The 14,054-nt window shown below is 43.8% G+C and overlaps 1 protein-coding gene across 2 annotated transcripts; it reads right to left on the bottom strand.

Annotated features, from left to right (window-relative positions):
- Positions 1 to 460: 460 nt before the first annotated feature.
- LOC139583512 (E3 ubiquitin-protein ligase MSL2-like) lies at positions 461 to 10,878 on the bottom strand. Of its 2 annotated transcripts, none has more exons than XM_071414676.1 (3): positions 10,789 to 10,878; positions 1,684 to 3,029; positions 461 to 1,582 (listed from the first exon to the last, which is right to left on the bottom strand). In XM_071414676.1, exons 2-3 carry the CDS (start codon positions 2,947 to 2,949, stop codon positions 1,271 to 1,273), a joined length of 1,578 nt encoding a protein of 525 aa, XP_071270777.1. In that variant the 5' UTR covers positions 2,950 to 3,029; positions 10,789 to 10,878; the 3' UTR covers positions 461 to 1,270. The 2 variants fall into 2 exon arrangements, with proteins under 2 accessions (XP_071270777.1, XP_071270776.1); XM_071414675.1 differs by lacking the exon at positions 10,789 to 10,878 and adding an exon at positions 5,891 to 7,390.
- Between the last annotated feature and the right edge of the window lie 3,176 nt (positions 10,879 to 14,054).

Genomic DNA, 14,054 nt, shown 5'->3' with positions numbered 1-14,054 from the left:
GTACCAGTCTAGCACAACAAAACAGCTGGGTCAAGGCTGTCTGTTATGGGTGAACATTACATCATGTACCTCCTGGTAACAAGCTTACGAGCTTCTGCTGCCACCATGTGGGTTGTGCATGTAGTGTCTATCACTAAACATCGCAAACTAGTGTTGATACTGAAGACTGCAGCTGCCTCAACAGAACCAGAGGGTCATACCAAAAATATTTATGGCGCGTTCACATGCTAGTCGGGAACTTGAAAACTCTGAAATGTCCAACTTGCTACCTGGTTGTAGATATAGTTGAAAACTTAATTACCGACATGCTTAATATTCTGTGACTATCAACAGTGGACTAATGAAACAATTTCCTTTAAGTAATGTTAAGTAATTTGTACAAAGTGAATTGTGATTATCTTATTGGACTTGAAATAGTCTGATATGATTTCAGTTTGAGTGTGGAAAAGAGAGACACAACTTAGGTTTTGATTTTCTTTTTTGTGGAAATATGTTACACTTATATTACAGGTTTTTAAATGCCCAGAGGGAAAATGAAACCAAAGGACAGTTGGAGACAGCAGAAACTAGCACTAACAGGACAGCGACATAATTTAGACAGAACCGTCCACACTGGATCTGATAGGCTGGCAGCTGGAGTGGGTGTGGCCAACTGCTACCTAGGTTAGGTGACCTCCAATAAATACTGCAAATGTTTGTTGTTAATGTAACTTATAAAATATATCATAAAATGTCCTTTTAAATGGAATTTGATAAGTTCTGTGTACAAAAACAAAAAGTTCATAAATTACAGCCAGTCTATGGATGTCTGTCTGTGTCTGAGTCCTGCAAACCCAGGGCCAGCCTCAAACAACACCATATTACCCATCTAGTGGACTGAGGCCCTGACCAATAATAGTGCACTATCTAGGGAATAGGATGCCATTTGGGACACTCACTTTTCACTGAACCACCCCTCCCTCTGACAAACAGTGCGACAAGTCCATCTCAGGCCGAAACGTCATGCCCTACACATCACTGATTGTACAAAACAAAACTTCTAACCCTCACAAAATGAAATCTCTGAACATACAGTAACGATATCCCTCTTCCTCCATCATCAGTACGTAAGACCAAAAGCACGTTCCGGGCGCTGGCTGGACAGTGTGCATGTGTCTCTTAGTCACACTTCCTCTCCCGCCCGTCACAGTAGCTGCCTTATTCTTAACCCCGCCCCTCCAGGTCCCTCTTCACAGCCCATTGGTCAATAATGTCTGAGGAGGACATGTCTTCAACAGTCGAACCTCATGTCCAGCGAATCATCAAACCCCCTGTCCTCATGTCCCGCCCCCACACTGGACAGGAAGGACACTCCCGTCACCCCAGACGCTCCTGTTGCCGTGGTGATGAGCTGGTTGCCATGTGGGGTGTTGCTGGTTGCAGGGCTGCGCAGGGCTGCAGCGGTGATGGAGGTGAGGTTGATGCCGAGTGTGAGCCGCGTCTGTTCTAGAGCCTTCTCTGGAACCGCAAACGCCTCCAGCTTCTTCTCCCCATTTGCCATGTAGGAGTTCTGGCAGCCGCGGCAGATACAGTCCAGGCATGCCTTGGAGGAGAAATATTCATATTATAATTTACATGAACTACATGTGGACAGGGGAACAATGTCATTTCAGACCAAGCCATAGTAAATCTTTAGTAACTCACCTTGCGGTTGGAGTAGCAGGGGCAGCGCTGCCCTCTGCAGGTGAGAACAGAGGGGTTCTGAGTGGCTCTCCCACACTTACAGCCCTTCTTCTCCACCGGCTTCTTGTATAGGGGCTTGGAGGGGCTGGGTGGGTGTGAGAGAGGGTGAGCATGGCCGTGGGGGTGGGGTGGAAGGCGGTCACGGGGCTGGGCGCGGGGCTTGGGGACTCCCTGCCTGGCCTTGGAGTAGGCCTTCTTAGGGCCCCCGTGGTGCTCCAGGCTCTTCTTCAGGCCCTTGGATGACACCAGCATTGTCTTTCCCAACTTTGGAGGCCCTCCGTTGGGCACGGGTGCCAGGTGAGGCGGGGTGATGGCGGAGTGAAGTTTGGGCTCCCGTTTGACAGTGGCGGATGGGTTGGGGAGGTGAGAGGCGTTGGTGGTGCTCAGGGGTGAGCCTCTGAGGATGCTGGCGATGGGGAGGGGCTGCACCTTCTCACTGTCGCTCTCAGAGCGTGAACGCTTGCGGTGGCAGCGAGGGGGTAGGCGGGAGAGAACAGGGATGGGCTGGGGGAGAGGCAGAGGAAGTCTAGGGATGTTCTCTGGGGGGAGGGAGGGGGTGAGGCAAGGGGAGTCACGGGTAGGATGGCAGTATGATCCGTTGTGGGGGGGAACAGAGGGAAAGTCTGGCTGGGGGTCAGGCGGTTCAGGTTCGGGCTCCAGGGTCCTAAGAACCTCCTCCACGCTCAACAACAACGTATCTCCGCCATGTTTATTAAGCTCCTCCCCAAATGTGCTGATGTCACAAAGTCCCACCTCCCCACTACCTAACATGCCAACACACACAGGTAGCTCCTCCCCCAAGCTCTCCTGCTTCAGAACACCTCCCCCTGTAGCTAAGGTAACAGGTGGTGGCACATCCTGATTGGTCAGGCCGTTACAGTCATGCAGCCCATTAACCCCGCCCACAGGGCTAAGGCCCTCCTCCTGGCTCTCCTCTTCAGCCAGAGCCTCATCAGGTCTGAGGCCAGACGTTGAGGGGGCCGTCGGGGGAGACTGGCTCGCAGTGTCCTCCCATTCCTGCCCGCTTTCGGCCAATGAAAGGCCCTCATTAAGAATGGCGAGGAGGTCGGGCGAATCGCTGGCTGCACTGGCGATGTGAGGGGCGAGAGGTGATTGGGCGATGTAGAGGCAGAGTTTCCTGTAGCAGTGAACCAATAAGGAGAGCTGCCTGTTCTCCTGGAAGCGGGAGTAGTCTTTACACCAGGAACAGGACGGCTTGAGCAGCATCCTCTGGCCCTTACAGCCCCGACACACATAGTGCTGGCACTGGGAGTTAGTGGGCGCTATGGGGTCCTGCAGCAGGTTACCTGGACAGAGACGGAGAATAATTAGATGTAATTTACGGCAAGACAACATTGACTTATCCTTTATTCAACTGGGTAAGAACCATTGAGGGAAATCACTCCAGCGGCAGCATTATAACCGTCCATACAACATGACAACTCAAACCATAAACAGGAGCCATAATTATTCATAACAAGTCAATGATATGAAGCTTAGCAGTGGACTGACATGAGTATTGAGGTGGGCTATATATAAAAGTGATTAATTAAATTGCTGTTCAGCTCTGAATATTCAACTCTAATGCAATGAGCACAACACCAAAGCAACAGCATATTAATTAAGTGTAATGACTTTAAATCATAAAGGTTTAAATGAACCCCTTTGCCATCTTAATATACCGAACAAAAATATAAACGAAACATGCAACAATTTCAAAGATTTTACTGAGTCACAGTTCATATAAGGAAATCAGTCAATTGAAACAAATTAGGCTCTAATCTATGGATTTCTTTGGATTCCACATAAGTGGGCTGGGGTGCAGCCATGGTTGGGCCTTGGAGGGCATAGGCCCACCCACTTGGCAGCCAGGACCAACCACTTGGGAGCCAGGCCCAGCCAATCAGAATTAGTTTTTCTCCACAAAAGTGCTTTATTACAGACATAAATACTCCTCATCTGTGGCATTGTGTTGTGTGACAAAACTGCACATTTTAAAGTAGCCTTTTATTGTACCCAGCACAAGGTGAACCTGTGCAATGATCATGCTGTTTAATCAGCTTCTTAATATGCCACACCTGTCAGGTGGATGGATTATCTTGGCAAAGGATAAATGCTCACTAACAAGGACGAAAACAAATGTGTGCATAATATTTGAGAGAAATACGCTTTTTGTGCGTATGGAACATTTCTGGGTTTTTTTTTCAGCCCATGAAACATGGGACCAACACTTTACATGTGCTTATATATTTTTGTTCTGTGTAGTTTAACATGGTCCAAGTTAGTAGGTGTAGAGGGTTCCTATTCTGTATGCTTATTTCAACCATTTATAAAAGGTAAAATTAAGAGGCAGCTCAAGACTGACTGCCTCTGCAAGGCTTGATGACAGCTGTGCTTTGAGAGCAGCTTCCTTAGCTACGCCGGTTGTTAGGGACGGCAGCTGAGAGAGGGGGCTTGCGGGAGGGAGGGATGAAGGGAGTTCCATTTATAAAGGACAACAAACATGCCTTAGATACAGGACAGACTAGGATGCATCCTCTACTCGTCACACACACAAAATTCATTAATATACTCTAAATTGAAAAAGTATCATGAAAGTGTGCGACAAAAAGTTTAAACAAGACTGCAGTTTTATGGCACCAAAAATCAAATGTACAGGTATCTGACAAAATAAAGGAAACACTTGAGTAAATGAGAGCTACAAAGTATATTGAAAGCAGGTGCTTCCACACAGGTGTGGTTCCTGGGTTAATGTAAATGATAACTTGTTCTCAACTGGCCTACCTGGTTAAATAAAAATAAAATAATAATAAATTTGACAATTAACATACCATCATGCATAGGGTAATGTATAAAAATGCTAGGATGCCATTATTTTGTCTACCCACAGGGCACGAGTGGTCACTGAATGGTTTGATGTAAACCATATAACATCTCAACCCAATTGAACACTTACGGGATATTAAGGAGCAGCGCCTTAGTGTTTCCACCACCATCAACAAGACACCAAACTATGGAATTTCTCGTGGAAGAGGGTGTTGCATCCTTCCAATAGAGTTCAAGATGCCACTTTATATAATGTTTACATACCCTATATTACTCATCTCATATGTATATACTGTACTCTATACCATCTTGCCTATGCCGTTCGGCCAGCACTCATCCATATATTTATATGTACATATTCTTATTCATTCCTTTACACTTGTGTGTATAAGGTAGATGTTGTGAAATTGTTAGATTACTTGTTAGATATTACTGCATGGTCGGAACTAGAAGCACAAGCATTTCGCTACACTCGCATTTACATATGCTAAGCACGTATGTGACCAATAAAATTTGATTTTAAGATACTTGTAGAATATATGCCACGGTGCATATATTCATCGGCCCAACGCCCTATTAAGATACTGTTGGCGTTTGCTTTATTTTGGCAGTTACCCGAGTCGCTGCCTACACACAACAAAATACGTATTCTACTATGCACCTGTCAAAGTAAACATTGCGTGTGAGGACTGGAGTAACAGGGGAAAACATCACCCCATTGAATGAACATCATACTCATTAATAATTTGTAACAGTGACGGGGAAGGCTATATCTATGCTTAGGCAACCGTTCCAAATAATACAAAAAGGAGAAAACACACAGCACTAGTATTCTTTACCGCGCATCTGCTCCGCACTGGGGGGTTAATCTAGAGAGGAATTTTTAAAGACTGCGCACACACGATGGATGCTTAATGAATGTATACATCTTTGCTGAGGGGGGGCACACTCCTCTTCTGCCTACATGCACCTGTCTGAAAGTGATTTAGTTACATATGGAGGTGGAGAAGGGAGGTTAGCTAGCTATGATGAATGCGGAAATGTAACTAACCAGTGCAATAGCTAACTTGTTAACTAACTCATGCAAACAAACCGGTCAAATTAGCCACCCTGGATCAGTGTGTATAACTATGAGATACATTTTATTGGATCATAGTGAAATGTGCAGTAGCTAGCTTGCGAAGCTAGACAGCTCTACGCCATCGGCTAAATAGTTGCTCCGACATTCAATAGAAATGGGGGTGTGTCATGGCGGGGAGAGCTAGGCTAGTTAGCTATTGCAGCTAGCTGGATATCTACAGGGGAACCGAGGCTGTTAAAATAATAATACCAGTGCACCTACCACACACGAGGCAGGACAGCGACTGGCGGAAGAACGGGAGCAGCTTGTAGAGCTCCGCCAGGGCCCGTGGGTCGCGAGGGTCGCACTGCAGCACCGAACGACACGCGGACACGTACAGTGTGGTCGCATTCACCGGGTTCATCTCAACAGCCAAGAGACAGAAACATCCAGTCCGAGAAAAAAGCAAAACAAACGCACAGGTCCGACCTCAACGAAAGTCCCGTGGCTCCCGTTAAGCGGGGATGGGGCTCGCGACTCTCTTTTTGTCTGTTTTATTATTGGCCAAAGGAGGCGGGGAGCAGGCGAGCTGTGTCGAGGGCATAGATGGGTGATGTAGTTAGCTGCTAACTTAGTTTAGCTTGACACCAGCACTATTTTGGCTAAGATATATGATATGCACCAAATAGGCAAATTGATGTGTGATGCAGCAAATCACAACTACAAAACACACACACATGAAGTATATGATCTGGTAGTACGGGTTGAACATTACATTACTGTGTTCATAATCACAACCAATCCATCTTTAAGACGATCGCTTTCCCCTTTTCTACGGCACAAAATATGCCCAAATGATCATCATGGCACAAAAAGAAAACTGTAAATCCCATTAATAGCATAGCTAGCTATATAAAAATAAATCTGGAGTAAAAATGTATTCAAAATTGAATTAATTCATCAAAGTCCGTTCACATGTCTTCCACGAAATCCGTGGTGCGAGCAAAACTCGCTGGTTATTCGACAACAATACAGTCACTGGTGTGGTCGGTGGCGCTCTTTCTCCTTCTCCGGCCTCCAATTATACACTGCTAGACACCTTCGTACCAAATTCAAAAATAGCTGCTTTGTTAATGTTAATAGTTAGAACTTATTCGTTCATTCTCCCTCCTTCCACCATCCTTATTCGCAGTTTTATTATTCGCATTCTTAGCTAAAGTTGGCTCCTCTCCTTTTGGCCTGCATATTCGGGGCACATAGGCAGGGATAGCTAATGTTAGCGAGCAACACAGATTCTGTTGTTGTCTGTGGTTCATGGCGGCTACGCCGCGAAAACAAAACAGGCCGTCTTGGCTCCTGCTAGCGCACTGAGCTAAAGGTAAAGCCAGTTAGCGCAGGATAGCTAATAAGAGGGGGTATACTGGAAGAGGTAGCGGAGATGGAAAGATAGTGTGGAAACCTTTGTTGAAGTAAAATAAGCGCCCGTGAGAGCACCGGAGTATATTTACGCCAGCCACGCCAGTTTGGAGCGGCGGCATCAGGAACAAAAATAGGCCGCTTTTCCTGTTTTTGGAGTTAGTCCCTCGTTTTTTACCACCTCTCCGGTTGGGTATGAGCAGAAAAGCAGTCGGTGTTACGAAGTCCTCTGTCGGCGTTCGAAGAACACTCCGGTGTATTATTGGAGTAGCTAATATTGGAATAGGTTTGTGTAGCCTGCTGCTATCGCTAGCCGCGGAGGTTCTTCTCCCCTCCCTTTTCCTCCCCCGTCCGTAGGCAATCAAACAGGGGGCGCTGTTGCTCACATCTCGCGAGAATACAATTCAAACTGGTTCCCTTGGTTACATAAATGTTCTCTCAAGTCAATATATTATATTGACATGGAAAGTAAACACTTACATTGTCAAAGTAAACACATACCAAAGATGGTCAAAGACAGGAATATAGTAGATTGTTTGTAATCAAGCAATAATAATGAGGGTAGTAATCATATTAATAGCAATTGCAACAAATAATTAAAGCTGTAAGCAGCAATTTATATTTTTTTTATTTAACCTTAATTTAACTAGGCAATGCCAGGGTTCAAGCTGTTCGCCCAATGTGCCACAATCAGGACAAATCGGACACATTTTGGACCATATCTAATGATGTTGACTATTTTAAATGCCTTCTTCTCGAGAACAGCTGGACTCGATCTGCACCAAATTTAGTACATTCCCTTTACAGTAAGGTGACCAGATTTCTGAAATTAAAACCGGGGACATTTCCAGTTCGGCGGTCAATATATCATTAAAATATCCAATGTTATTATCTATGAAATAAAAAAGGGGGACAATTCCGGTTTCATGTATTTAGTCCAATCTGAACAGCCATTCAGTGGTCCTGGTAGTCTGGGTAGAATAAGAGCAGAAGAGAACATGAGCAAAATTGAATAAAAAAATAGACAATAGTATATGTGAAATACTTAACATAATAAAGAAATAAGATGATGAGATTGGTAACTACATAATATACTTATACCAACCTAATCTGTATATTTCTCAGAAGAGTATATGTGAAATACTTAACATAATAAAGAAATAAGATGATGAGATTGGTAACTACATAATATACTTATACCAACCTAATCTGTATATTTCTCAGAAGAATGTATCTTCTTCATGATTGCTATGTCTTTGGCCAGCTTCTCCATGAACTCCTGGCAGAGGAGGTTGAAGTTTGTCTTCACAATAAGCATGGCCTTGATGGTAGGAACAGTGAACCTATTTATTGCTGCTGTCCATATATTATTCATTTGGGAGAACACTCTCTCGACTGGTGCACTACTTCCAGGTAAGCACATGACAACAGACACTAATCTAGCCAGGTTAGTGTGTGGGATGTTGTTCTCTTTGAAGTGGGTAACCACCGTGCTCCATCTCTGACTAAGCCGTGTCTCAGATGTTTTCCATTATTCAAGCGATCCTCTCTTTAGGAACTTTTGCTGGCCAGTAACCTCGTCAAACAATGCATCCTCATTGATGGTCACATTGGGGCATTTTTCCTGCAGTGTGGCTGCTGCCTTCTGGATCTCTTCACGCTGAGGTTGCCTTTTTAAAAGGAGAAAATGTAAATATTTTCGATTATCTGTGTGCTTTCCCCATGCTTGCAAGTAGTTCACAGTCGTAGTGAAGAATGATTGGGATGTTTTGAGAAAGCTCTCTTTAGACATTGCTCCATTTTCCTCTAGCTCGCTCAGAAGTCCTCTGACCAAAACTGGAATGAAGTTGTCATCATGTCTTGCAGTCAATTTTGCCTCAATGTTTCTCAGAATTGCAGCTGACTCCACAGCACAGCGGTCCTGGCCTTCAAGCATCTCGATTGTGTCACTGAATATGGTCAGGTTTCCATGGACAAAGGCCAGCCAAAGTTCAGTCAGTGGATCTTCGAACATTGTTCGCAGGACAACAGGGCATTTGTCTTCAGAAAGAAAGAAGGATTTCAATGGCACATACCTTTTCAGCACTCTTTCTAGAGCAGGGAACATGGACAGCCAGCGAACATTTCTGTGTCCTAAAATGTTATGGTACTCCTGGCCAACAAACTCACAAAAGCTCTTCAGTCTTTCTACTCCAAAGGTGAAAATATGAAAATATCTTTGTGAGCAGGTACTCAACATCAAGGGGAATCATATCCAAAGCTGTTCTGGCCGTGTTATGAATGATGTGGGCAGGACAACCTAAGCTAATCGCCTCCCGCTGTAGAGCATTTTTAACTTTGGTATGGACATTGACCCTCCCCATCCTATTCAGTCCTCCAAAGTTGGTATTGGTGTTGTCGGCAGAGATTGCCACGACTTTGTTTTCCAGGTTACATTTTTAGATGACCACCAGGACCTCAGCTGCAATCTCCTCTGCTGTTTCTCCTTTCAATTCAACAAAATAAAGCAGGTTTGTTTCCACAGATGTGTTGCCACCGTATCTTACAATATCTGACTACTATTGGCAGCAGCTTTACATGTCCATGATTGGACGCATCAATGGACAGGGACACAAATTCAACCTGGTCTAGGTCCTGTGTTACCAAAGTAGTTACCCATGGTGCTAACACGTTACTCACTATGGCTTCACATTTTGTCCTAGCACATGTAAACTTCGGCTCATAAAGCTTCCGTGTCAGTTGTGCTGTGCAGCCCAGAGATCTGTAACTATGATTATGTTGCATAGTGTGGTATGCAAAGACATCCATCCTGCACAGCTAAATCATATTCTTCTTGGGAAGGCTCTACCTTCTTGAAGAATGTGGTGACAGAGGGCATACCAACACAGGCAATCAGAGAGGCTTTATGCTTTTTCGTCTGTTGATGTTCTACCACTACTGTTCTTCCCCCGCTGCCAATTGAAAAAGAGGAATTACAAAGGGTGCAGTTAACCATTCTATCGTCTTGACATGTGCGTATAAATGGACATTCCCTCATGTTGTCATTAAAATGGCATTTCCGTTTCTTGGTAAGAGCCATTGTACCTCCTCTGCCTGCTCTTTCTTCCTTTCCTTCTCTTTACCTTTCCACCTCACTCTTCCACACTCTCCTCGCTTCACTCTTTTTACTCCCTTAATCTTTCCTTCTCCTTCTCCAATCTTTAATAATAAATAGTACACTATTATATAAAATACTTTGGCTAACAGATTCCCATTGCTTGCCTAATTTTTGTATTTTATCTCAAAAACATTGGTTGGAATAATAAATTGTCAGTCTCTGTAATCATATCTTTACCTTTCCTCTTCTCTCTCTTTCACTCTTCTTCCTATCCAGTTTTCCTCCTCTCCTTCCTCTCCACTCCCTAACAGTAATCATTATGCTAATGTTATCCATGAAAATGTCAAAATATATTTTCACACTACTTATTATAATGCCAAACTATTTAAATTGTAATCTACAAATAAATACTCTCATAATTAATTGTGCATTAATTTAATATAATCATATTTTCAAAATAGCCCGTCCACTGCATGTTTACATGTGAATGTATTTTAACCTAGCTACCATGACAGTAACTAGCTAACCTAACTAGATAACTTAGTCGACATAGCTAATGTTAGCTAGCATAACATATTTAAAACCTTATAAAGCAGATCATCTATCTATATAATAAATTGTGACATTATAACATCATTAGCTGGTATCTCAAATGATTGTAACTTACCTGGCTTGACGTTTGTGGTGATGTTGTGGATTCACTTGACACTTGTTAGCTTCTGGCTGAGTTTTCCACAGCAGTTTTCTCTAAAACTAGCGCAAGCAAGTAGTTAGAAGAAGAAGAGTGAATGAAGCTGATATAGCTAGCAGCCCCCTCTGCTGGACAAAACAAGCACAACGCGATTGAGACGTCAACCGGTAGACTCTGCTGTCCGGTCTTTCTTGCCACGTAAAATATAATTTCCGGGGACAGGCCACCAAAAATGGCGACTGTCCCCGGAAAACGGGGACGTCTGGTCACCCTACTTTACAGTGCCTTCGTAAAGTATTCAGACCCCTTGACATTTTGTTACGTTACAGCCTTAATCTAAAATGTATAAAAATATATATATATCCTCATCAATCCACACACACAATAACCCATAATGACAACGCGAAAACAGGTTTAAAGAAACTTCCCCCCCCCCCCAAAATATACCTTATTTACATAAGTATTCATACCCTTTGCTATTAGACTCGAATTTGACCTCAGGTTCATCCTGTTTCCACTGATCATCCTTGAGATGTTTCTACAACTTGATTGGAGTCCACCTGTTGTAAATTCAATTGATTGGACATGATTTGGAAAGGCACACACCTGTCTACATAAGGCCCTACAGTTGACAGTACAAGTCAGAGCAAAAACCAAGCCATGAGGTCGAAGAAATTGTCCGTAGAGCTCTGAAACAGGATTGTGTCGAGGCACAGATCTGGGGAAGGGTACCAAAACATTTCTGCAGCATTGAAGGTCCCCAAGAACACAGTGGCTTCCATTATTCTTCATTGGAAGAAGTTAAGAACCACCAAGACTCTTCCTGGAGCTGGCCGCCCGGCCAAACTGAGCAATCTGGAGAGAAGGGCCTTGGTCAGGGAGGTGACCAAGAACCCTATTGTCACTCTGACAGAGCTCCAGAAGGACAACCATCTCTGTAGCACTCCAGCAATCAGGCCTTTATGGTAGAGTGGCCAGACGGAAGCCACTCCTCAGTAAAAGGCACATGACAACCCGCTTGGAGTTTGCCAAAAGGCACCCAAAGACTCTCAGACCATGAGAAACAAGATTCTCTGGTCTGATGAAACCAAGTTAAACTCTTTGGCCTTAATGCCAAGCGTCATGTCTGGAGGAAACATGGCACCATCCCTATGGTGAAACATGGTGGTGGCAATATCATGCTGTGGGGATGTTTTTCAGAGGCATGGACTGGGAGACTAGTCAGGATCGAAGGAAAGATGAACGGAGCAAAGTACAGAGAGATCCTTGATAAATCTGCTCCAGAGACCTCAGGACCTCAAGACTGGGGTGAAGGTTCACCTTCCAACAGGACAATGACCCTAAGCACACAGCCAAGTCAACGCAGGAGTGGCTTTGGGACAAGTCTCTGAATGTCCTTGTGGCCCAGCCAGAGCCCGGATTTGAACCCAATCGAACATCTCTGGAGAGACCTTAAAATAGCTGTGTATTAACGCACCCCATCCAAGCTGACAGAGCTTGAGAGGATCTGCAGAGAAGAATGGGAGAAACTCCCCAAATACAGGTGTGCCAAGCTTGTAGCGTCATACCCAAGAAGACTCGATGCTGTTATCGCTGCCAAAGGTGCTTCAACTGTGATATTTCAGTTAATTTTTTTTTTTTATTAGCTAATTTCTAAACCTTTTTTCGCGTTGTCATTATGGGGTATAGCGTGTAGATTGAGGGGGGGGGGGAAATCTATTTTAGAATAAGGCTGTAATCTAACAAAATGTGGAAAAGTCAAGGGGTCCGAATACTTTCTGAAGGCACTGTATACACCCATGTTTTTAAACGCAAGATTTTCTAGGACTAGCTCAAACAATATTGCTGCTATAAGCCAATGCGCTTGCATGAATCTTTTTCCTGTCCAACAGCGCCACCATTTGGCCAAACTGAACCGTACATTACCGGTAAGCTAGACTCATCCCTGAGCATGTGTGCCAAATTCCATCACTCTGAGTCAAACAGATCAAGAGATATAAACATGTGCCGGTTATAGCGCCACCGTGTGGTCGATCTGAATGTGCTTGCAAATGTTGAGTCTTGATAGTGTTTGGAACATGTGTACCAAGTTTTGTTTCAGTACGAATATCCGTATCTGATTTATATGCTTTTATGTGCCAGGTCACGCCCATCTGAATGTTTTTATTGGTCAGTATTTATTGGTCAGCGGCCATGTTGTTTGAGATGCAAGCCTGGAAAATCTTTACGTTGTGAGAACTTGGCCCATAGATGACATGTGTCAGGTTTCGCGCAGATTGGTCAATATGTGCCTGAGGAGTAGCGTTTTGTGTTTTTATTCAAAATCACTGAAAATCCGTCATTGCGGACTTTATGGGTCAAAGGGCAATTTTGTTCCTTATGAGGAGAGGCTCATCACTAGTTGCCACAGTCATAAACCCCGCTTCTTTCTACAATTTATCTTATTATAATCTGATTTTAAACCTAACCTTAACCTTAACCACACTGCTAACCTTATGCCTAACCTTAAATTAAGACCAAAAATGTAATATGTTTTTGTGAATTTTTATGATATAGCCAATTAGGACTTTGTGGCTGTGGTAACTAGTGACAACCTGAGGAGAGGGACATGTAGTGCATTCAGAAAGTATTCAGACCCCTTCACTTTTTCCACATGTTATGTTACATGCCTTATTCTAAAATTGATTAAATAAATGTTTTTCCTCAGTAATATACACACAATAACCCATAATGACAGAGCGAAAACCGTTTTTTAGACATTTTGAGCAGCGTTTCTTTCTTTTTTTCTTCAGAAAACTGTATGGGGAGGTTCTCTTTTGCACTGTTCAACCAATCCAGTAAATGTGGATGAGGAGTTAAACTGGAGTGTTGCCTTGTTAAGATCGAAAAGAGGAAGTCATGACACAGGCTCTCTTTCCATTCCATTCCCCCTGAAAACCGGATGCATCTGGTTTTGTCTGTCCTGCTGAGGGTGGAAAAGGTATGAAGGCCAAGGTTGGCGATTTACTGCCACCTGCAGTCTGGCATGTTTGCTCTCAAGTATAATTCATTGGCTGATCCCTCCTAATGACCTGGATGGAATTATGTTATCCTTCTTTAACCCATAAGAAGTCCCACCCAGTTGACTACATCAAAATGGTGAAAGCCCTCAATGGCCCTGCCTATGCTAAAACTGACTTTTGGTTACTAGAGTCCTCTATACATATTTATGTAACTGACACAGAAATAGCCATATATGGCTA

This window comes from Salvelinus alpinus, chromosome 8 (genome assembly GCF_045679555.1).
Source record: "Salvelinus alpinus chromosome 8, SLU_Salpinus.1, whole genome shotgun sequence".
Taxonomy (NCBI): Eukaryota; Metazoa; Chordata; class Actinopteri; order Salmoniformes; family Salmonidae; genus Salvelinus; species Salvelinus alpinus.
The sequence above is the reverse complement of the archived record's forward strand: the minus strand, read 5'-3'. Positions and strand labels throughout refer to the sequence as shown.